At 36.8% G+C, this 26,068-nt stretch overlaps 1 protein-coding gene across 4 annotated transcripts in view; it reads right to left on the reverse strand.

Moving 5' to 3' along the window:
• Positions 1–24,386, reverse strand: part of rfx3 (regulatory factor X, 3 (influences HLA class II expression)) — a 30,535-nt gene extending 6,149 nt beyond the window's left edge. Inside the window, exons 1-14 of one of the 4 annotated variants that reach the window (XM_067397293.1) lie at positions 24,251–24,372; positions 13,424–13,556; positions 12,801–12,925; positions 12,395–12,486; positions 9,480–9,747; positions 6,443–6,517; positions 4,722–4,903; positions 4,522–4,641; positions 4,301–4,425; positions 4,099–4,211; positions 2,249–2,364; positions 2,016–2,170; positions 1,827–1,924; positions 1,604–1,753 (exon numbers count right to left, since the gene is read on the reverse strand). In XM_067397293.1, the coding sequence (XP_067253394.1) occupies positions 1,604–1,753; positions 1,827–1,924; positions 2,016–2,170; positions 2,249–2,364; positions 4,099–4,211; positions 4,301–4,425; positions 4,522–4,641; positions 4,722–4,903; positions 6,443–6,517; positions 9,480–9,747; positions 12,395–12,486; positions 12,801–12,920 (1,614 nt within the window). In that variant the 5' untranslated portion in view covers positions 12,921–12,925; positions 13,424–13,556; positions 24,251–24,372. Of the gene's footprint in view, positions 1–1,603; positions 1,754–1,826; positions 1,925–2,015; positions 2,171–2,248; positions 2,365–4,098; positions 4,212–4,300; positions 4,426–4,521; positions 4,642–4,721; positions 4,904–6,442; positions 6,518–9,479; positions 9,748–12,394; positions 12,487–12,800; positions 12,949–13,423; positions 13,557–24,250 lie in introns of all 4 variants that reach the window. The other 3 variants (XM_067397292.1, XM_067397294.1, XM_067397295.1) reach the window with 3 other exon arrangements.
• Positions 24,387–26,068: the final 1,682 nt, after the last annotated feature.

Consider the following 26,068-nt stretch of genomic DNA (forward strand, 5'->3'; position numbering starts at 1 on the left):
AACTTTACCTCGTGTAAACACGCAGAAAAGGCATCACATTTTTAGTTCATGTTGACAAAGTTGAGTGACATGAATATAATGCAGTGGTAAAAAAAACATGGGACATTTTAGGCGTGTGGCAAAGAACCGGCAACACTGGAAGAGCTAACACACCTACGGTATGCGAGTTCATCATCAGTGCTGTGCATTTGGCCTGTGTGAATAATGGCGGTAAAATAACCACAATTCTCAGCTAATTTCATGTAAACCAGAGTGAAGATGTTTGCTCGTGTCATCTCAGTCCATACACTAATTATTGCAAATAATCACATTATTGGTGCTCATGTAAACATAGTCAATTACCTCTTACAAAAGAGTTGTTCAGTGTTCAGAACTGTGGCACAAAAGGCCAAAATGATAGTTCACCAAAATATAAAAATTCTGTCACTTTTCTGCCTTTGGTTAAAGGATTAGTTCAGTTCAGAATTAAAATATCCTGATAATTTAAGATGTTCATGTCTTTCTTTCTTTAGTCAAAAAGAAATTAATGTTTTTGAGGAAAATGTGGATTGTTCTCCATGTAGTGGACTTCACTGGGGTTCAATGAGTTGAAGGTCCAAATGTCAGTTTCAGTGCAGCTTCAAAGAGCTCTACATGATCCCAGACGAGGAATAAGAGTCTCATCTAGAGAAACCATCGGACATTTACTAAAAAAAAAAAGAATAAAAATGATATACTTTTTAACCACAAATGCTCGTCTTGCACTGCTCTGAGATGCTCCACGCATGACGTAATCATGTTGGAAAGGTCATGTAGGCGGAAGTACCACGCCGACATCATTATTTTACCTTTTTTTGTAAAGGCCGTTTGACTTTGACGTTCTCTTTGTAAACACTGGATCGGTACTTCTGCCTACATCACACGTGACCTTTCCAACATGATTACGTCATGCGTGGAGCATCTCAGAGCAGTGCAAGACGAGCATTTGTGGTTAAAAAGTATATAATGTTTGTTTATTTTTTAGAAAATGTCCGATGGTTTCTCTAGATGAGACTCTTATTCCTCGTCTGGGATCATGTAGAGCTCTTTGAAGCTGCACTGAAACTGACATTTGGACCTGTTGAACCCCAGTGAAGTCCACTGTATGGAGAAAATCCTGGAATGTTTTCCTCAAAAACCTTCATTTCTTTCTGACTGAAGAAAGAAGGACATGAACATCTTTGATGACATGAGGGTGAGTCAATTATCAGAAAATTTGAATTCTGAACTGAACTAATCCGTTAATATTCAAAACACAAATAACCATAATAAGTTTAATCCAAGTCTTATATGATGAAAATGGTTAATTTAAGCTTTTATTTACATCTGAACAATGATTGAGACATGCATATACACACATCATCTAAAGTGATCGTATCTTTTCTTGGAATAAACGGCTCATTCCTTTATAACCTTTTTTGGATCTTTTAAAATTTAGTTACCTTTCAATGGAAGGACAGAAACCTGTTTTCATTCAAAATATCTTCATTTGTGTTTCAAACCAAGTCTTTGGAACGACATGAGGGCGAGTAAATGACAGAGTATTCATTTTTGGGTGAACTACCCCTTTAAGCACGTGACGTACCTGCACATTGGCGAAGTCCACACGGTTGAGGTCGCTGAGCATCTGGTTGATCTGTGAGGTGTTTTGCAGGACTGCACGTGCTGCCTGCGCCAGATGGTTCAGAGACGTGTATCTGCGGAGGGTCTGAGCGAAGGCACTAACAGCGGAAACCTGCGCAAGACATTTCCACGTTCATTATCAACCTCTTTAGATTGCAGTAATGCAATAAAACAAAAACACTTACCTTGGTCTGGATCATCCTCTGGGGAATGCTGCTCATGGCGTTGGTGAGCCAGCCCTCAAGGCTTTTGGCAAAATTACGGATGGCTTGAGTCAAGGCACCTGTCCAACGCAGATAAAGAGATTTAGATTTACCCCACAGCGGACCGGACGGATACGGGGCACTTAATGTTATCTGGACAACTAGACTCACTAGGAATGGGTCTCAGAACGTCAGGGATGAGGATCTCCACGAGGGCCTGATACATCAGGTGATCACAGGTGTTCATCCACTTCAGCACATCCTCATTCCGGCAGAGCAGAATCAGTCTGGCCCGCGGCAGGCGGCCCTCGATCTCGCTCATACCGCTGCATCAACAACAATCACATTTCAGATATTGTGCGTTTAATCCGCTGAGCTTGATCAAGCTGATCAGAGAAACGCACCTGTTTTCTGTGATGGTGACGCCCTCTATGGAGTTGGATGGAGAATAGCGCCAGAAAGTCTGCCACAAGTTCTCGATTAGATTGAACTGAAGGTTCACCACTACGTCCAAAATGGCCTGCATGTGAAAATAATTAACAACACCTTTAAACTGCAATTCAACAAGACCGTAACTTGGGCCCTATGAAATCTTTGTGTTTTTTTTCAAATTCCTTTTGTAATTAAAAATCATGTCTAAATATTTGAAATCATGAAACATACACTTAAAGACCTAGAGCATTTTTGGAGCTCCTGACATTCTAGCAGTCAGCATCAAGTGCCATAAATCATTTTAAACATGACAGCTTGAAGTTTCAGGTTGGATCATTTAATGTCCCAATTTTATTCAATGGATCAAATTTCCAGAATTTAAAAAAAACGCAACCAAAAATCTAGTGTTTCTCACTGTAAACTAAAAAAAAAAAAAAGTTAATATTTTAAAAAGTTATATTTGGATGTTTTAAACTTTCAAATGAAATTTTGTCTAAATATTTAAGCAAGTTATAGCCATTTGTTACAATGTTACTCTTTAGGGATAAACAGGTGCACGTTATTTATTGATAATGTGTGTCCAAAAAAAAAAAACAGGGAGTAAAACAAATGTTATACAACAGAACACTAAAGCAAAAGTGACTTATTAGAGAAATATATTTTCATTCTGAACATGAATAAAAAGTGCTGCAAGTAATGAAAACACTGTAAAGTTTTTTTTTCACAAAATACACACAAAATGAGAGAGAAAAATTAAGTAGTTCAACTGAAGTACTAATGTTAATGATCTTCACAAACTATAAAATAAGTATTTAGATAATATAATAACCAAACAGAGCAGTCCTGTGGCGGTGGTACTCACTGAACGCGACACATGTGATTTGCACCGATTCACTGCGTAGAGACACGTTTGAAAGCATAAATTGCGTGAAACAGTTTTATCCTTATTTTTGGTTCATGTTGTGTCAAAGTCAACACGAGTGTTCTCATTCAAATCTGTAATTTTTTTGTGTTTGTTTTCATACACGCAGCTACTTTCACTTTGCGCTTATTCATACTTCCAAAGAAACATGATTGTATCGTGGTTCAAATGACCAAAACCTGTGTTTATTGGTTGAGATGATGATGGTTTGAAAATCTGGGCATAGGAGGCGGGAATAGGCATCAACAATCGTTCCTGTTTGGCTTGGAGGAATAAAAAAACATGCATTGCCTTGACGAACCAATGCTGCAGATTTTGATGACGTAACCAGTCAGAGTGAGATAAATGCGATATCATTACGGTACATTTTAAAGCATACAGATTGGATTAGCGGTTCAAAAGTTATTAAACATTTTAGACCGATATTTCTTTTTGGCCGCCGAAATATGTTTCTTTTTTTATTCCATATTTTTGTATTCTGGATTCTGTTTTATGTTTTTTATTCAATTTTAATAATCAAAAAACATGTTTAAACAAATAATTAAAGAAACAAATAACACTTTTACAATTATAAGGCCCTATGAAATGTTTTATTTTTTCAGAAATTCTGTGTTAAACTCTGGATTTATGATTTAATACAAATGTATTATCAAAAATGGTAATAAAATGAAACCATAACATTAACAATTTAATAATTTTATTGTCACTTAGTACTTAAGTACTGTATATTCTACTGTACAACAGTACTATATTTCACAGTTCAAGATAAACTGAACTTTTATTTTGGCGGGTTGCAGTGAAGAGCTTTGAGTTTGTGTGTATCTGCTGAAGTTTCTGAACTTTTATTTTGGCGGGTTTTCTGCATGGCTGAAATCATAGGGCCCTACATGACAGACTGACCTCGCAGTGTTCTCTGTACAGCGTCTGAAGGGCTTTGACGTCCTCCAGGCCGACCCCTTCAACAGGCTCTCCGAGGTCAAGTTCGACAAACTCTGGCAGAGCTCTGGACCCGTCTGATGGGGCATACAGAGACGTTCAGATAAGCTCTTCTAAAACATGAACGTGAGCTCGCGCTCTCCAGTGATTTCTGTGTTGCGTTTACCCAAGAACTGCTGATGGTGCTGGCTCTGAGCGATGAAGGTCTGCTCCGCAGCGCTGGGCGTGTGCTGCCCCCCGCTGGAGAAGTTGTCCCCTGAAACACCGTCCATCTTCGGCACCGGCTTGAATCTAGAGACGGGACAAAAAGAGATGCTTAATGAGCTGCACAGCCGGTCACATGTGATGCAGATCTCACATTTTGCACAGGTCTAGAGACGAGACTACCTCTGCTTCTGCTGGACGGGCTGCTGTCTCAGCGCCATGTACTGCATGTCCTCCTGCAACCGGTTCAGAGGAGAGTCCGGCTTCACGCGGATCCCGTAATAGTGATACTTCGAGTTCCCTCTAAAATTCAAGACGAGAAGCACGAGATGAGACACAGCTGAGCGCGTGTCGATGACAGCAGAGGAGCGGGTGATTTTTACCGGGTTCCTAAGCGGCGTGTTCGCAACCCCATGAAGATGGAGCGGATGAGCTTCCCGAAGGACGCGGCGTTGACGGGGTCCAGTTTCTGCTCCTGACAGTGGCGCAGGTAGTGATTGTAGAGGGTGGAGCGGGGCAGACTCACGCCCTCGGCCGTCTCGTAATTATCCAGCAGCCATTGCAGCTGTGAAGAACAAGGCTAAATGCGTCAGCTTACATTACTTTAATAAAACTTGAGCATCTTGTGTTCTATGGAAGAAAGAAAGCCACAGATTTGGAATGACCTGAACTATCCTTGTATTTTTAATCGGTGCATGACCTATAACCTCAGACCAAATCATTGAACATCTTGTCCCGTGCAATATTTAACATAATAAATGTTGAAAGTCCATACAAAATGAACTTTACAATAAAATAAACCTTGCATAATCTAATAAATACAGTGCCATTTAAAGAGTCTGAGTTTATCTTTTTCAAATTTAAGAGTCATTGATCACGTGACTCTTTTAAACAGCACAGTATAGGCCTGTTCACACCAAGAACACCTGATAAATCTCCACTATATGATATTATCATGATTTTAAAGCCACGCTACGATGTTATTGTGATTTTTAAACGTGTTGAGGTACATGATAATTATTTTGCCTTCTGCATCTAATAAGATAAGTTCTCAATGATCATTTTACATCTTCATATCCATCTCCTTCATCCCTTCCTTATTCAATATTTTAAATAGAAATTACAGTTGCACACTCAATTTAATGCTTTTATTTTTATAATACATAATAAAAACAACCTAATGAAAAATTTAAAGCTGACAATAATCACTCCTTTTCAGTTATGTACAATTACGGAATTATTTAAATTGTTGTTTTAGGAAGATGCATAGATTTGCAATTATTAGATACTTAAAAGTGTACAACTTGGATGCTAGATGGTGCTGTGGAGTCATTTTCATTGTGAAATAGCCTACGCAATAACACTAGACAGTTTGATTTCGCTTTAAATGCTCAAGCTCATTAAAGCAGGATGGATTCTGATTGGCTGTCAGTGTTTTTATCATTCATCAGCTGAAAAAAAAAAAAAAAAAGTTCTGAAAATGATTCCAATTAGGGATGCACCAATATAAAATTTTGTCCGATACGATAATTCTTTACATTTGAAAGCTGATAACTGATATATTGGCCGATAAATCTAAATCCAAATTTGTATATAATTTGAGCCTGATTACAAGTCTCACCATTAAAAGTCATGTCCCAAACACACAATTATAATGTTCTCATTATAATATTATGTAGCTTATATGACGCTGCAACTATATTTTTTCTTTTTGAAGTGATTTCAATCATATTTCAAGCAATTTATAATCATCATTATGATCAGTGTGCATCTGAAGTGTCTGAGCTGAAGGAAATAATCCATTAATTATCAGCTTAGATATATCGGCCAAATCATCTTGTCAGGCCGATAACAATAACATTAAAAATCGTTACCGATATTGTGGCCGATATATCATGCACCACTAATTCCAATGATATCTGTCGTTATCGTTATGGTGTGGGATTCTCACAGAATCATAATGATTAAATAGTTTCAGTTACAGTAATCTCCTTGGTGTGAACGGCCTTAAGAAAGAAAGTGTGTGAGAGAGAGGGAGAGAAAAAGCGCAAAGTACCGAAGCAGATCGCTAGGAGACATGCAAAGCAAAGCTGTTACAACTTACATGGCTGTTGAGCAGCGAACTTCTCTGACTGGATAAACCTTCAGACTTTTGGAGCGTCTCAATCGCCATTTCAATCTGATAGACCAAAGAGCAAAAGAATAAAGGAGAACAAAACAAAAAAAGGGGAAATCAAATGAAGGCTGTAGCGACAGAGAGCTGCACTGAAACCAGAGATGAGCAGCAGAAACAGACCCAGCCACCAACACACACTACAGCACCGCACACACAACCATCAGCTTTCATTCTGAACTCTACAGGAGCACGGTCATCCAGACGCTTTCCACGAGCAACGAGAACAATTATTCATATGCAGAGTCAGAAATGCAGATGTTTTCACAAAAAGTGGCACGTTTTAAATCATTGTTGTAATAAAACTTTGGCAATAAAACTAAATAGGCCTAGATGTGCACACTGTCTCTGTTCTGAAACCTGAGCTGTCTACATAGGGAAGATTTTAAGACATCACATGATGTTTATCAAATATGCTGCCTTGTTCTGGTCAGATAAGGCAGCACTGCTCGTATGATTATTTCAATTCTTACTTTTAATGCTGAAAACGATCAGACAAACTAATTAAAAAATATTTTACTCAGTATTTGAGCATGTGGTTCTTTTAGGATAATACTATCCACCTTTTTTTTTTTTTTTACATTTTTAAGTTATTGTACAAAAACACTCTTGAAACTGCTATTTGTTATCATATTATTTTAATATTTATTATGTTATGTAAACACTGGTATGTAGTACAAATAGTTTTACCGTTTACTGAGTTGATCTGAATAATGACACTTAAGCTGCTTTACAGTCTCATATTTGAAGTTTGCATCATTGATTCTGTTTATTACTGTAAAGCTGGTATAGAAACGCAATAGAAATAAACATGACTTTCCTGCGCTTTTTTTTTGTTTTGTTATTTACCTATAGCAGCTCATGAATCTGAAGAAAATAGCTTACTTTCACATTAAAAATAAGGTGGATGTTTGGCAGCTCAAAAGGGTTTGAAACACCCATTATCACATAAAATGTTGATTTACTTTGATTGGTAAAAGCCTGTCTAATTATTCAGATTGACACTTCATTTTAATGAATTAATTAAACTGAAGTATTTGATTCAAAGCTCTTTATGCCCTTGACAATGGCAAAATATTGCCTCTTAAAGTCTAAAAACACTATTTTTGACACTGGCTTTAATCATCACAAGCACATATCAGATTAATTAACCCTGTACCTAATTTGGTAAAGGAAAAATGACTGGCCTGCTTATAAATCACTCATTATGCTGTTATTGGCAAGTGTTGCATTTAATCTTTTTCTTTCAATTAGCACAGGTTTTTAAATTAAATAAACAAAACAGTACTATAGTGAATTTTGCACATATTTATAATATTAATTTTCCACAATATAAATTGGATCTTCTTTACAAAAGAAAATAATTAGCTCATTTCAGTGAGCTTCAATGTGCTTGTATCGTTTTGAACGAGTCAGTCGGGTGAACCAATGATTCAAAAGGCCGATTCATAAAAAGAGTCATTTATTTAATTCCTGAATCAATCAATATTGAATCAAATAAAAAGTTTCGTTATAAACCTACTTTTTGTCATGTCTATTTGATGCTTTTCTCATTTAACACAATAATGACTTTAAATTATCTTTTGGGAGTAACTTCCCAGCCAAATTTGATGTGCAATTAATTCATTGCTAAATCGTGTTAATTAAAATTTTTAATCGCTTGACAGCCCTAATTATGATTATTACTATAATAAATATAAAACCTGTGCTAACTGAAAGAAAACAAGTTGACAAAAAGATTGAATCCAATATTTGGTGATAGTATAGCATAAGATTTTTTTTTAGGCCGGTGTCATGACAAATCAGGTCCTCCCTCGAAAATGATTATCCTGAGTATATACCAGTGCTTCCCACACAGACTTTACTTGGGTGGGCCGCCCAGGTATATTAACGGCCGCCCAAGTATATTTGGAGACACATTTATACTTTTATTATTTTTATCCTCTTATAGTTTTGTATCTGCCAAAGATAATGAAACCATCTGCGATCGGAAAATCTCCCCTCGCCATTATGTGTGCGTCAGAGCGGTTTACTCCCGCTGACAGAGATGCGGTGGATATTTCACAAAGAGCGCTGCATGTTGCAAAGCCACAAGGCGGTGCTGTTGCGCGTTCTACAAACTCGTGCAACAGCGCTTCAGTCTGCTTCAAAGTGATTCTCAATCAATGAAAAGCGCAGATTTATGCCAAGCGATTGCTAATGAACTCAAGTTGATGAATAATGTCTACTTTATGGCCTTTATATAACATGTTTTAGATGGTCGTAAGAGTAGACATTTCAAAATAAGAGTCCCGGTGAATTTCGGGCTTGTTTATAATTAAAAGTCACACGCAAAGTTTTTTTTTTTTTTTTCTTCTGGGCATTATTGGTATTTTGGTTGCACAATAAATTGTATTTAATTTGATTTTCCATTTAATTTTGTTGTAGTCTCCCCCACAGGAAAAAAATACTAAAAACATTATTCGACACATATATTATTCATTATATAAATTTTACTAGTAAAATCTGTGTCCCATTCACTGAGAGAGACACTATATGACAGCAAGGAGAACATACGATAAGGTGAACCATTTAAATGCTGTAATTTTGCATAATGCTAATATTAGTATGTAATTAAATGTAATAATATGCTATGTAATTAAAATTAATTTCAATAAATAAAAATATGGTTAAAAATCACACATTATTTGTTTGTCACATGTAGTAGACCATTTTTGTGCCGTGGGAAATAGGAGGATTTTTCACCCGGCTACCACCATGAGTATATTTCAAACCTGTGGGAAGCACTGTATACGAATTATATTAATTTAAAATACAGATAGCTTACTATATAAGGAGTACGAAATTTGTCACTACACCGGCTTTTTGAGGTTAAGAAGGTTGGGGAATAAAAATATTTGGGCAAAAAGGGTTGAAATAACTGGAACATGACATGAGGGTTAAATACAGTGACGTGATTGGAGCTCACCGTGGCGGGGGAGGCTCTGGTGGTCTGAGCCGCGGTGTGAGGGGCGGAGCCATCCATGGAGTTTCCTCCAATCAGATACGCTCCAGAGCTGCTGATGATCTGGCCTCCCGACAGCCCCATGGCCAGAGCGCCGTTCCCGTTGCCGTTGTTGGCCATGCTGTGATTGGTCACCACCGCGCTCACCTGAGCCGAGCTGCCCTGCGTGTCGAAGTAGTTCCCGCCGCTGTTCTGGTTGTACAGCTGCGGTTCTGAATATGAATACGTCCGTCTGCCGATAAAACAAGAACAGGCCGCCAGCTGCTTTTTCACTTTCAAATGATTTCTGACATTTTCATTTTATATCAGCGCACACGCTTTTCTTTAATTGACTTGAGAAACATAATAAGTCGTGTCTTGATGGGAGCTTCAGGTGAGAGTGCTGTTTCCATGGATACAGAAATCACCAAAGCATAACTGTTTTATAGAGAACATTGCTTTTGATTGCCATTCTGATGCATGCTTTCTCCGTTCGCCTGATGACATTTTATTTATAATAGCCAATTTAAAAGTTCTTAGCCTCTTGCTGAGTGAATGTCTAAATATGAACGATCCAAATGCTGTTGAGGGAGAAAACAGACAGAAGCACTTAGGAGACTTTCAGGTGCTTTTCTGCCGTTTCTTCGGCTGCTTCGGTGAAAGTGCACTCGTTGATGCTTGTGGTCATTTTCAGGTGACTGAGCACAATCCACACGGACGCTCAGAAGCAGCATGTTTCAGTGACACACAGCAGATGGAGTGTGCTAAATCAGTTAAACGCATGCTTTTTTCACACTCATGTAACCCTTATTTATATCTGCGACAGCATGAGAGACTAAAGGCCCGTTCACACCAAGAACAATAACTATATTTGCGTCCAAACATTGTTCTGTTTTTTTTTTTTTTCTGCAGTTGTCATCTGTTGCTCGAGCTCTTTAAAGCAGGATGGATTCTGATTGGCTGTCAATGTTTTTATCATTAATCAGCTAGGAAAAAACAGTGTGAAAATGATTTCAACAATAATGTTTATCTGCACCGTCATTGCTATAGTTTAATGATTTTTAAAACTATAGATGCGTCCCAAATGATGCACTTATATGGAGGTAAAATAATGACAAAAGTCTTTCATACAACTTACATGCTTATGTTGCAATGCATTGCACTAACTGAATAATGAAATTGTGTATGAAATGTTTTCATTTGAAATATTCACAGCTTAAATATACAAAAATGTTGAATTTCAGCTCCCAAAAATGCAAGCCGTGAAAATGCAATGCATTAAAATGAAAGCATTGTTAGTGTAATGCATTTTTTTTCAGTTGGTGCAACTGACCCTTCGCCGGGAGTTTGATTGACAAGCGATCTAACCAATCATAATGCCGAATTTTGTCTGACAAAGCAGTCAGGAGTAAGAAGATTAACCTCGGTGGACTTGAACTTGAAAAATGGCGTGTACTGACGTCTTTCCGCGTTTAAAACAACATTCCTTCTGATGTTCATTCATGTTTATGAAATAAAAATGAAATGGATTTTATTATTTAAATTTCTTAAAAAAAATTACACACTCAGTAACCTGCTCTGTCTTGTCTGTCGACGCGTTGTCAGTGTCTTCTTTGCTCCGCGATGTATTTTTCACTCAATTGGCCCTTTGCAAAGACCCGCCCCCCTTAGTTACAGTTGCTTTGTCCGACAAGCCTTGGCGCTGTCACGCCACACACAGTGAAAAATACATCGCGGAGCAAAGAGGACACTGACAACACGTCGACAGACAAGACAGAGCAGGTTACTGATGATATTAAACAAAGTCCCAGCTTTCAAACTGTGTATTTTTAAATAATAAAATCCATTTTGTGGCTCTTTAATGTGTCGTGACAGATCGCTGTAGCTCCTCAGCTCAAGCGGCTCGTGAACCGATCATCTCTTCCTACTAGTTCATTTATAGCATCAAATAAACATGAATGAACATCAGAAGGTATGTTGTTTCAATCACAGAAAGACGTCAGTACACGCCATTTTTCAAGTTCAAGCCCACCGAGGTTAATCTTCTAACTCCTGACTGCTTTGTCGGACAAAATTCTGCGTTATGATTGGTTAGATCGCGTGTCAATCAAACTCCCAGCGAAGGGTCAATTCAACATGCTTTTTTGTTTCAAAGACGTTTGTCATTCTTTTACTTCCATACACATATACACTATAAACTCAAGTGTGTAGTGTAAACTTTCTAAGGTTATTTTGTCATTCAACATCGCTCACTCTCGGCTTGTGTGATTTAAAGCTGCGACAGTCGCATGCATGAAGTGTCCAACATTCCACACTTCATTTTTTCAGTTAATTAAGGGCATCATCCCGGTATTTAAAGTGCACATTTTCCACTTGTAATTTTCAGTGTGAACACACTACTTGCAGTAATTATACTACAAAACATCAAAGAATAGTGCATAAGTACATGCATTGGGATGCACCTTATATCTTTATCGTTATTGTTGTGACTGGGCCTTTATTCTGCACTTCTTACAATTTTGATGGTGTCCTAAAGCAGCTGTCTGTAGCATGTGCGAACCCAGAAATGAAAATTCAGTAATTTACTCTTGCTCATGTAGTTCCAAACCATGACTTTCTTTTTTCTGTGGAACGTAAAAAGAAGATATTCTGTTTCATTTCCCATTGACTACCATTGTATAAATATTATATTACATATATATATATATATACACTACATATCTATGAATCAGACAGTTTGGTTACCAACATTCTACACAAAATCTTCTTTTGTGATCCACAGAAGAAAGAAATGCATACAGGTTTGGAACGACACGAGGGCAAGTAATTTTTATTTTTGGGAAACTCACATTTCCTATCAGAGAACATGTGTTTGAGATGGGCCTCATGAAAACACTCACATGGTTCCGTTGGTGTAAACGCTGTTGTTTTCCTCCTGAACGTACTGCACCTGTGCTTGATACACATGCTGGACCTGTTGAACAGTCTGCGCCTGAAAACACAGCGTTACACTGACAGTGACTCACGGCTCAATAATCACTCCACAATATAGAAATAAGTGGTTTCAGTAGCAGCTTCGTAATGGACCCTTTTCACATTTCCATGCTTCTCAGAAGCAGAAGTCATCATAGTTGTATCATATAGCGGTGAACGGAAACTACAACAAATATATTTTTTACGTTCCCAAGAAAATCCATTATAGTGTTTCTATGACTTTCCAAAAGAGGAAAAACATCTCATTTGAATGAGGATGATTTCCCCACACTATTGTGGTGTGTTTGTATGAAGTGAGATGAAGTGCCTCACCTGCTGCTGGACGGGCACCTGAGACGCCACCTGCTGGCCACTGACCGCAGGCTGCACAGGCACGCTGGTCTGGAGGGGCACGTTGGACGTGGAGTCAGCGCCGGCCTCTGGGGTCTGCATGGCGCCTGAGACACAGAATCATTCGCCGCTTAAAACAACCACATGGTCACTTTAGTATCAGCACACTCTCCTCAACAACACCTGATTTGAGGAATCATTCAAACGCTGCAGGAAATTTGTATTTTTCATCTCAGTTAAAGTTTTAGTATTTGTTTTGTTTTTGACATTTTTAATAGTTTCTTTTATACATATCGTCAATTTGAAGCTTGACTTTGGTAATAAGTTTAAGTTTCTGTCATTTATTACTCTCCCTCATTTCGTTCCACACCTGTAAGACCTTCTTTCATCTTCAGAACACAAATTAAGATATTTTTGATGAAATTCAAGACTTGTCCATAGACAGCAATATAATCAACACTTTCAAGGTCCAGAAAGGTACTAAAGACATTGTTAAAACAGTCATGTGACTGCAGTGGTTCAACCTTAATGTTATGAAGAGACGAGAATACTTTATGTGCGCAAAAACAAAACAAAAACTGCTTTATTCAACAATCTCTTCTTACGTTGTTTACGTCCAGTGCTTCTAGGTTCTAAGGAGCCTTATTGGTCAGCTCCTGCGTCAGCATCACATGCATGCATCACGTGATCAGCTTTGGCCAATACTGAGCCGGTGTTCTGAGGCAGAACCTGGAAGCGCTGCAATGAAAATAGCGTAACAGAATGACAGAGGAAAGATGAATTTGTTGAATAAAGTTATTGTTTTGTTTTTACGTCTCTTCATAACATTAAGGTTGAACCGCTGCAGTCACATGACTGTTTTAACGATGTCTTTAGTACCTTTCTGGACCTTGAATGTGGTAATTTCGTTGCTTTCTATTGAGGATATAAAAAAACCCTCTTAGATTTCATCAAAAATATCTTAATTTGTGTTCTGAAGATGAATTAAGGTCTTACGGGTGTGGAACGACATGAGGGAGAGTAATAAATGACAGAATTTCATTTTTGGGGTGAATTGACCCTTAAAGAAAATCCTGTCCGTTGATCTTCTGTGCTCGACTGCGAGTTCATGAGACGCTATTAGTGTCACAGTTCACTCCGACTCGCACAGAAAAACACACAAGTTGTGAGAAATCAAGATTAATAAAAACACGACATGAAATACAGCGCCTAATAATCCTAGTTGGATATCTGCAGATCTCCAGTTGTCAGGTGACAGTCAGAATGACGGCTGACAGATGTGAACACCATAGCTTCTTGTCAAGACGGATATATTTAGATCAGAGAAGAAAGTACTGCCTTTATTTGGCCGTTTTAAAAAAAAATCATTTTGTGGTATTACAACAACATTAGGGTGAGTAAATAATGCCTTAATTGTCATTTTAGGGTGAGCTATCCCTTTAAGATTTTCAAGTAATATTTATTTTATTTCAATGAACAGAAATGTTTTAATTAATATCCCTGTGACGCGCACACTTAATCCGAGCATTAGTAATAGTGATGCTCGTCTAATAACAACCCTGAGGATTGTTACCCAAAGAATAAAAGATAATATTGTTTTATCATGCTCGGGTCACTTCCTGTCCTCATCAGAGAGTGATTCTGCGTACACAAACACACAGCGGTGATGTGGAGGTTATCTGTGTGAGCGGAGAACGCTGGCCGAACCCAAAGCAATAAATGAAGTTAATATTTAATGTTCTCGGCAGGTTTGTCTGCTCGAGGAGCAGCCGTTCACTGCTGAACTCCGTTCTGTGAGAAATCACATCTTTACGTTTGCATCGGTGTTTCTCGCATGTAAACAAGCGGTGTTTGAGCAGCGGCGCTGGAGCGTACACGAGTTTCCATGATCAGGTCTCTCCAGGTTAATTACCCTGCTGCTCCCCAGAGGCTCCTGCCACCTCCTCTTCCTCTGTTCCTCATTTACCTGAAGGGTGCAGGTGGTGTTGTGTTCACTTCACCTCCCCCTCAGCCCTAAACGTCTGATTACCCAGCATTCCTGCCTCGCACATAATCAGGTCGTTTCCAGTGCACACACGCTAATGAGTCAACATTCGAACGTTGTGGATCACCATCAATTGTTGTTTTTTTTATTAGCATCAACTTTAAAACATGATGCAGTACTATTATGACTCCAAACTGGCTGAATTTTAAGTCTTAATTAGATTTTTTTTCTCCTCACACAATCCTTCATTAAACAGACTTTCATTCTAATTAGAATCCGTTCTTGGTAAATGCTACAAACATGTCCTCTGAAATGCTGCGACAGATGTGGATTTGCAATGTAAACACACAAAACCCTCATCCTGTTTATAAATATGAGACAAATTAGAGACGTTTTGAATGCAGTTTTTTTTCTGCAGTTTATGACAATGATGTCCTTGAACATCTATAGAAATGTTTCTCAGGAAAAAACCTTGATAAATTTCAATGATCAAATGCAACTTACCAACTGTTTATTTAGCATAGTGAAATAAATAAATACTATGGTCAGTGTTGGGGTAAAGCATTACAGGTTATGTGAGTTACATAATCAGATTACTTTTTTAAGTAACTAGTAGAGTAACGCATTACTTTTAAATTAACAAAATATCAGTTACCTTTTCAAATAAGTAATACAAGTTAGCTCTACTGTCGCCAAACGAATTAAAAACAAACAAGCAAGCCAGTCCAAGTAAGAAAAAGTAACGCAACACATTACTTTCTAACTAAGTAATGCAATTAGTTACTTTTTTTTAGGGAGTAACAGAATTGTAATGTTACTTTTAAAGTAACTTTCCCCAAAACTGACTATGGTAAATGAAAGAGATCTAACCAACTGTGTCATTAGAATAACAAATAAATTAAATACTAAAGTAAATGCAAATGATCACATGCAAATAACCAACTGCATAATTAGCATAATAAATAAATAATAAAATAAATGCAAATGATCACATGCAAAAAAACAACTGCATAATTAGCATAATAAATAAATACTAAAATAAATGTAAATGATCACATGCAAATAACTGTGTAATTTGCATAATAAATACTAAAATAAATGCAAATGATCACATGCAAATAACTGTGTAATTTGCATAAATACTAAAATAAATGCAAATGATCACATGCAAATAAGCAACTGCATAATTAGCATAATAAATAAATGCAAATAACCAACGGTGTAATTAGCATAATAAATACTAAAATAAATGCAAATGATCACATGCAAATAACCAACTGCATAATAAATCCATTAATACTAAAATAAATGCAAATGATCACATGCAAAAAACTGCGTAATTTGTATAATAAATAAATACTAAAGTAAATGCAAATGATCACATGCAAATAATCAACTGCATAATTAGCCAAATTAATAAATAAATGCAAATAACCAACGGTGTAATTAGCATAATAAATACTAAAATAAATGCAAATGATCACATGCAAAAAACTGCGTAATTTGTATAATAAATAAATACTAAAGTAAATGCAAATGATCACATGCAAATAATCAACTGCATAATTAGCCAAATTAATAAATAAATGCAAATAGCCAACTGTGTAATTAGCATAATAAATAAATACTAAAATAAATGCAAATGATCACATGCAAATAACCAACTGTGTAATTTGCATAATAAATACTAAAATAAATGCAAATGATCACATGCAACTAACCAACTGCGTTATTAGCATAATTAATAATTAAATGAAACTAACCAACTGCATAATTAGCATAATTAATAAATAAATGAAACTAACCAACTGCATAATTAGCATAATTAATAAACATATAAAAACAATAGTTTTTTTTTTTTTAACAACTCGTTACTTTTGGTTTTATCTGTTCTAACTGCAGTATTTCAGCACACATTCATCTGTCATTTGGACACTTGACAAATCAGACAGATGTTTACGGTCTATGAAACATGGACTGGTCATGTGACATGTCCTCATCCTAACCCTAACCCAAAAATCACAAACAAAAAGCTGAAAGAAAATGCAGCCCAGACTACATTAAATCCAGGTTCCACTTGCGACAAGGACTCACCAACAACTGTGTGTTTTAAAGAACAATTTCAGACCATTTTCACTACTAAAATTGACTTTGTCATGTTAATAATGTTGTATCGTGTCTACACAGTTCATGGAAATCAGTGTTTGATAATCTAGATTGACTTGATAAATCATTTTGGCACTTGACGTCCAATGTAAAAATGTGCATGTTGATGCGAGTCCCGGATCTATATTGTCTGAAGTAACCCCACCTGCTCCCTGCGGCTGCATAAACAGGCACCTGTCTGAGCGCTGCTCCACCCCCACCCCAGCTGACTTCACCTCCGCTCATTCATCCGCTCCCCTGTGGGCCACTTAAACCCAGAGCTCCGCTCCGCAACTGCAGCTCAATGCCGAAGGGTAACAAAGGCCCAAGAGGAGGGCGACACTTGCTGCCTCTCTCCCCCCACGACCCCGAATCTGCCCTGCCACAGAGTCAGGGGTCAAATGTGCTTTTGGGACACCATATATATATATATATATATATATATATATATATATATATATATATATATATATATATTTTATATATATATATATATATTAGTGGCCAAAAGTATGTCCAATCTAGGAAAATTGACATCTTTACCCTTTTTTCAAATATCATTAAAGATTTTGTAGTCATATTGCATATTTGTGCTTGGAGTCAATCTTATTTGTGATAACAATGCAAAGAAACAAACATGCCAAATTATGCGACATAATTTTTGAAGAAATTATGAACACATGCAAAAAACAAAAAAAAAGAGCACTAACAAAATATTAATAACTGATTGTTGAAGTTAATGTTCGCTTTTTCCTGTCAGCTTTTTGTTTATGCATTTTTTTTTTTTTTTTGCATAGTAAAATAAATCCTGTAGTTTGCTTTTTTGCCAAATAATTTAGCCAGATAAATATCTCAACCAAATTTAGTGTTTTGTTCTTCCCTCATATTTAAAATAAAAAATATCTCCTCATTTTTTGATGGTTTAATTGAACTTATATGATCATTAAAAACAAAAATCCCCTCAGGACATTTTTGGACACTACTGTATATAGACACATTCACAAATTCAGCTGTAAAGCAGATCTACAGAAGACAATATTGTCATTATTCAGATATATATATATATATATATATATATATAAAATGGAAAAAATTAAGAGACCACTCCAAGTTCAGAAATCAATGTTAAGTGGTCTCTTAATTTTTTCCATAGCTGTGTATATAATATAATATAATATATATATATATATATATATATATATATATATATATATATATATATATATATATATATATATATATATATATATATATAAAAGCGCTGATACTGAATTTCTCTTCCAATAGCCAATTATTCAGTGTGATATCTGCTGATACCGATACTGATAGTTTAGGGGTTATTCCTTTAATAATTTAATTGTAATTAATAATGAATCATTATATTTTTAATTAATTTGAAAGAAATGCAAATAAAACCTTTATTCTCTCCATTTCATCAACTTGTTTCAGAGTAACTGGTATCAGTTATAAACAAACACATTACTCAAATTAATATTAACACACATTAACTAAATTCTGAAGATTAAATTAATATTTCTTAACTTTCTGAATGTTATTAATTCATATAATTACTATTAATATTGAACATCAAACTGGTTTTCTTAGCATTTTCTTTACACAAATCACAAATTCAGTCCATTTTCCTGCCCTATTTTGATTGACAGAATATATCACCCCTGACTATCAGCTGTTTTTAAACTATCGGCCGACAGTGTGAAAATTTGCTTTTATCAGTCGGTACCGATTATTGGCTGATATATCGGTGCATCTCTAATATATATATATATATATAGAAAATATAGTGAAAATTCTTTCACAGTTTGAGCCTGATGAATCTTGACATTGTCATCCTGGAATATGGCCATGATGCGTCTTCCTGCATTGCTGTTTAAACGGTTAGTTCACCCAAAAATGAAAATAATATAATTTATCTCACCCTCATGCCGTTCCACACCCATAAGACCTTCGTTCATCTTCAGAACACAAATTAAGATATTTTTGATGAAATCCGATGGCTCAGTGAGGCCTGAGCAATGACATTTCCTCTCTCAAGATCCATTAATGTACTAAAAACATATTTAAAACATATTATAGTGGTTCAATATTAATATTATAAAGCCACGAGAATATTTTTGGTGCGCCAAAAAAAACAAAGTAATGACTTTTCAACAATATAGTGATGACTGATTTCAAAACACTGCTTCAGAGCTTTACGAATCAAATCAGTGATTCGGATCTCCTATCAAAGTCACTGAAATCACGTGACTTTGGCGCTCCAAATCACTGATTTGATTCGTAAAGCTCTGAAGCAGTGTTTTGAAATCAGTCATCACTATATTGTTGAAAAGTCGTTATTTTTAATTCATTATTTTCTCGTGGCTTTATAATATTAATATTGAACCACTGTAATATGTTTTAAATATGTTTTTAGTACATTAATGGATCTTGAGAGAGGAAATGTCATTGCTCAGGCCTCACTGAGCCATCAGATTTCATCAAAAATATCTTAATTTGTGTTCTGAAGATGAACGAAGGTCTTACGGGTGTGGAACGGCATGAGGGTGAGATAAATTACATTATTTTCATTTTTGGGTGAATTAATTGTTTAAGAAATGAAAAGCTTCATCAACTAGTGATAGAAGAACTGTTGTGAAACACATAACATACTAGAAACATAATCACTGCAATAATGATCCGATCAAACACTCTGAAGCATTTGCCTATTTAAATCAGTGACTTTTTTTTGGGTCGGGCAGTGTGTAAATATTCAGCGCAAAAATATAATAAAATCTCGAGACATTGATATTGGAATCAGCTACTAAAAAAAAATCCCATATGACCACTAGTGTCACATTTCAAACAAACAAAACAAATCGAATCAACTGCACTGACTGAGCGTGAAGCTAAAATGTCCAGAATACAGTAACGATCAGTAAAGCAAAGACATCTGAAGCGATCACAGTAGCTGATGTATATTTAGCATTTCCTGGGGTGGTTTAGATTGAAAAAAAAAAACACACTAAAATAAACCAAATATAAAATAAAGAGTCTTGATTAATCTTGATTAAAAAAATAATAAAAAAAACTGTAGAAGCTCTGAAAGGTTTTATCCGCCCACACACCCGTGAGCCGTGAACCTCAATGGGTTTAGCTTGAAATGAAATGGATATGAATTATTTACTCAATCAGTATCTCTTAAAGTGATTGGAAAGGCAACAGGATACAGCGGACAGGTGGTGCGGCCCCGTTTCAACTCTACACCTGACCGTAGATAAGTGGTAATGTGAGCTGATAACTAGCGGTTTCTGACATCCTGTCCTCTAGGTTCGGCATTAACGCACCAGTGAGGGGGGGATAGAAAACGACAGAAGATAAACCTAAAGCTCTGGACCCGAGAGAGACACCTGGAATAACATGATCGACTTCATTAGCTTTCGTTTGCTTTCAGAAACATCATAAAAATCTTTCCAATCCCTCAACTTCAACTTTCCACAATATCGAAGTGTGCATTTCTGCATCAGGTTGGATGGAGAGATATCCCATGCTGCCTCTCTCCACTGAGCACATGTCAGGTCTTCTCCAGCACCTGTTCCTCGGCCTATAATGAAGACAACAGGGGAAGCGAGACGCTGCTTCATCTCGCAGAGGACCCTGATGCAACTCCAGGAAACCCTCAGCGATTTGTTTAGGTGCGGCTGGAATATGTGCGGATAGGTCACATTTCTGCATCCATCATCGCCAGCTTCTGCGCCAAGAGACTACAAACGAACGTAGCTAAAACTGACACGGCCTTTTAGCTGTTACAGGCTATTGCCAAGTTATGCTGAGCCATCAAACAAACAATCGCAGCCTGTATGTTTGTTTCTATTAAAAACCATCATCTCTGGGACTTTAAAAAAGACCTTTGCATTTCCTGTATTATTACAGGCAAACATCAGAAAAACGTGGCAAATGGACGGACATGAAAACATGATGATGCGTCTTATATACAAAAATGAGATTATTAAAACACTGTCCAGTTACGACATTCATCGGCAACATCACTGCAATATGATCTAGGATGCATTTTCATTTCCATGACCTTCCCAGCATTTTCTCATTTATCCATAGTAATAAGCAGGGAAGTACTAATAATCACGATTATTTTGCTCAAAAATCATTATTCTTTTTACATCAGAATTACGCAAGCACAAATGAAGAAAACGTCAACTCGTACGCAAGGTTTATGTTACTTTATCTCTCTACATGAACACTGGTAAAACCTTAAGAAGCTTCTCTCAAAAGCTAATATTAGTTTTAATAATTCTAAATTATGTCAATGCTTTTCTCTTAAAATATTTTGTATTACAGCACAGAGTAAATTCAGCAGCGACAATATCGCAGAAGATTATACTTCACCTAAAATGAAAATTCTGTCACTAATTACTCTCCCTCATGTCGTTCCACACCCGTAAGACCTTCGTTCATCTTCAGAACACAAATTAAGATATGTTTGATGAAATCCAAGACGTTTTTCTTTATCCTCTATATAGAGTAATAAAATTACTACATTCAAGGTCCAGAAAGGTACTAAAGACATCGTTAAAACAGTCATGTGACTGCAGTGGTTCAACCTTAATCTAACTTTTAACTTTTTTTATTTTTGTGCGCAAAAATAACGACTTCTCTCAACAAATTTGTCTCTCCCGTCAGACTCGTTGATGCAGTTCAGCGCTTCTGTGTTTACATCCGAACGCCGACTCATTATTGGCCGGCTCCTGTGTCAGCATCACAAGCATGTGTCATGCTGATCATGTGACCAGGCGTCAGCCAATACTGAGCCGGCGTTCTCACGCAAAACGTAGAAGCGCTGCAACGAAAATAGAGTAGCAGACTGACAGAGGAGAGGCGAGTTTGTTAAATAAAGATGTTATTTTTGTTTTGTTTTTGCGCACAAGTGTTCTTTTCAGTCGCTGAAAAGGTTGAGGCACTGCAGTCACATGACTGTTTTAACAATGTCTTAGTACCTTTCTGGACCTTGAAAGTGTTGATTGTATTGCTGTCTATGGACGAGCCTCGGATTTCATCAAAAATATCTTAATTTGTGTTCTGAAGATGAATGAAGGTCTTACGGGTGTGGAACGACATGAGGGAGAGGAATTAATGACAGAAATTTCATTTTGGGGTGAACTAACCCTTAAACTCTTTCCCTGCCATTGACATAATTTGCTGGTATTCCGTGTCTCACAGTAGGGGGCGCTATTACGCATTATCTGAAATAGTACAGAATCTCCAGATCAAAACACAGCCAAAGAAGCAGCAGTAGTCTTTGAGCGAAAAAAAGTGATTTTCTCAGCTTTTTCTCCAAAATGTAGCTTCTTAAATTAAACTTATCCACATTCAAGTGTTGATAAAAAAGAATGCATGAAGCTAGAATAATTTTTTTTTTTTTCATTTGACATATTGCATGCTGATATTCATACAACAAAATATTCTAGGGGCCATGAAAATTTTGTGAAAATGATATAAAAAAAAAATGCTGGCGGTGGCAACTTTATTAGAAAAGAGTTAAATAATCAAGAGTAACAGAAATCGTGATGACGATTAAAATATGAATAATCGTGCAGCCCTAGTAATAAATACTTTGGCAATATGCCAAGAAGCATCAAGCCATGTAATGTGAGAAAAAAAATAAATAAAAAAATTCTGAATATGTTGGGCTGGGCTGAAAATATTGATTCCACAATTTTAATAGATTCTCATTTTGATGAACCGATATTGATTCTTAAATCCCAAGGTTGATCTTTTAGACGCCGTTTACAGTTGATGCGCAAACAAAACTTCACTAAACAACATTATTTGTAGCTCCTGCCATCCAATAATCACAATAATCTTTGATATGAAACAGTCTCAGCTTTCAAGTTCAGTCAGTTTCATCTCTAAATTCACTCAAATGTGTTTTTGTGTCTCTTTAATACTAGTAACAGCACAAAATCAACATGCATGAACATCAGAAGGAATGTTGAAAGATCCAGAACAACGTACTGAAAAGTAATCGATCAATCAGTGTTTCAACAGCGGTCAATAAAACAGCTTAACGTCACATTTAATGACCATAAACTCAGAAAAATATCTCGAGAGGAGCGTTTTGATTAATATATGCACTATAAATTCAATATATTCTTAATCAACCTGTTCTTCAATATTTAATGGAGTAAAATCATAATTATGGCATTATTATAACGTTAATATTACATTAATAGGTTCCACCTTTGTATAGTTTACAGCATTATAGTTTTTTTACTTAAGAAAAAAATGAAATTTAATCAATATTGAATTCCAATCTTGTGAACTGAAACCCAATCATGCAATTCGTGTCAAAGCCCATCCATACTAATATACATGAGTGTGTGGTTTGTTATAAATGAATCTGCATATTAACAGGTGGATTTTACACAGCTGTGCAAATAAGAGATAATAACAACACAGACATCTAAAGATCTGCCTATATAGACAGAGATGCTGCTCCACTAGTTCATGATGCCCAAACAGATTGTGTTTATGATCCATAATGCCCAAATAAGCTGCCCACTAAGGCTTCTATATAGGGAGCATGACAGGTTGAGACACAGCCACTGAGGGCCAATAGCTTAGCAAGACTAACTCCTGCTTTATAACAATAGAAGACAGACAGATAATCTTCATATGAGGCATTAAATCTTACAGAATCACACCTAAAATCCTCTAGCATTATTTATCATCCGAAAATAAAAACACAAACATCTCACTGAGGAAAAAAAATAATTGTTTCGCTTACAAATGAGCGTCTGAGGCTAATGATAATGCAACACCCAACGACTGAAATGACTCAAATATACACATTGAAGACTGTATTTAACATCTAAACGCTTGAGAAAACACATAAAGATGTGATTTTGAACACAAACACAAAGTGTAATAAAGAATCGCCTCGGTCGGGCTCACGATGCTAACGTTAGCCGCTTAGCAACACCTGCATCGTGAGAAAATGATGCTGCGCTTCCATTCAACACCATTTTCATCGCGTTTTCTGCGTTAGGATCGCGTCATTAAACTTATAATCATCCTTTAGCGCTATTCAGACGCCGACAGATGTCGTACATAAAAGCAGATGAGAAGCGAAACATCTGGACGCGCCGCGTCAATAGAAACAGAACGAACCGTCAGAGAAAGAACCAGCAGAACGACACCGCCAATCTCCTCAGATTCACTCCAATAATCGCAGATAAAAAACACATGCAGCGGTTAAACAGCGAACACATTCGGTTAATATTGAAATATTCACCTGGACTAGTGTGTGGATGAGGATGAGGATGGTAGGAAGGTGGTGGTAAGGATGGAGCGGAGAGGAGGAGGTTGTTGTTGTTATTGTTGGTGGGTTACAGTCGCCAGGACTACGGTGACTATGGCGCTGCAGCTCGGGGCAACGGTTGCTATAAAGCGCGCCGCGTAAACGAACTTGACGCTGCGGAAAGAGGCGGAGCTATCATATAAAGCTCTGCGCGCAACCGAACATGACGCTGGAGGGGAGAGGGCGGAGCCAGCGAGGGTGGGAGGGAGGGAGCAATCATTTGCGGCTGATTTATTGCTTAAAGGATTAGTTCACTCTCAAATTAAAATTTCCTGATAATTTACTCACCTCCATGTCATCCAAGATGTTCATGTCTTTCTTTCTTCAGTCGAAAAGAAATTAAAGGTGCCATAGAATGCTTTTTCACAAGATGTAATATAAGTCTAAGGCATCCACTGAATGTGTCTGTGAAGTTTCAGCTTAAAATACCCCACAAATTTTTTATTATTCAATTTTTTAAGTGCCTGTTTTGGGGCATAATTAGAAATGCACCGATTCAGTGCGTGTCCCTTTAAAGGGTTAGTTCACCCAAAAATGACATTTCCTCTCTCAAGATCCATTAATGTACTAAAAACATATTTAAATCAGGTCATGTGAGTACAGTGGTTCTCACATGACTTATATAGTGATGGCCGTTTTCTAAAACACTGCTTCAGGAAGCTTCGGAGCGTTATGAATCATGATTCGGATTGCGTGTCAAACCACCAACGGCTGAAATCACGTGACTTTGGCGCTCCGAATCATGATTCGACACACTGATTCATAACGCTCCGAAGCTTCCTGAAGCAGTGTTTTGAAATCGGCCATCACTACATACATCACCAAAAATATTCTCGTGGCTTTATAATATTAATATTGAACCACTGTACTCACATGAACTGATTTAAATATGTTTTTAGTACATTAATGGATCTTGAGAGAGGAAATGTCATTGCTGGCTATGCAGGCCTCACTGAGCCATCAGATTTCATCAAAAATATCTTAATTCGGGTGTGGAACGGCATGAGGGTGAGTGATAATGACAGAATTTTTCTTTTTGGGTGAACTTACCTTTTAAATGCTTGCGCTCCTCGCCCACGAGCTCACAACTCTATAATTCATTGCATAAACAAAGTTCACACAGCTAATATAATCCTCAAAATGGATCTTTACAAAGTGTTCGTCATGCAGCATGTCTAATCGCGTAAGTGTAGTATTTATTTGGATGTTTACATTTGATTCTGAATGAATTTGATAGCGCTCTGTGGCTAAAGCTAACATTACACACTGTTGGAGAGATTTATAAAGAATGAAGTTGTTTATGAATTATACAGACTGCAAGTGTTTAAAAGTGAAAATAGCGACGGCTCTTGTCTCTCTGAATACAGTAAGAAACGATGGTAACTTTAACCACATTTAACAGTACATTATCAACATGCTAACAAAACATTTAGAAAGACAATTTACAAATATCACTAAAAATATCATGATATCATGGATCATGTCAGTTATTATTGCTCCATCTGCCATTTTTCGCTGTTGTTATTGCTTGCTTACCTAGTCTGATGATTCAGCTGTGCACAGATCCAGACGTTAATACTGGCTGCCCTTGTCTAATGCCTTGAACATGAGCTGGCATATGCAAATATTGGGGCGTACATATTAATGATCCCGACTGTTACGTAACAGTCGGTGTTATGTTGAGATTCGCTTGTTCTTCGGAGGTCTTTTAAACAAATGAGATTTATATAAGAAGGAGGAAACAATGGAGTT

This window comes from Chanodichthys erythropterus, chromosome 10 (genome assembly GCF_024489055.1).
Source record: "Chanodichthys erythropterus isolate Z2021 chromosome 10, ASM2448905v1, whole genome shotgun sequence".
In the NCBI taxonomy this organism is placed as follows: Eukaryota; Metazoa; Chordata; class Actinopteri; order Cypriniformes; family Xenocyprididae; genus Chanodichthys; species Chanodichthys erythropterus.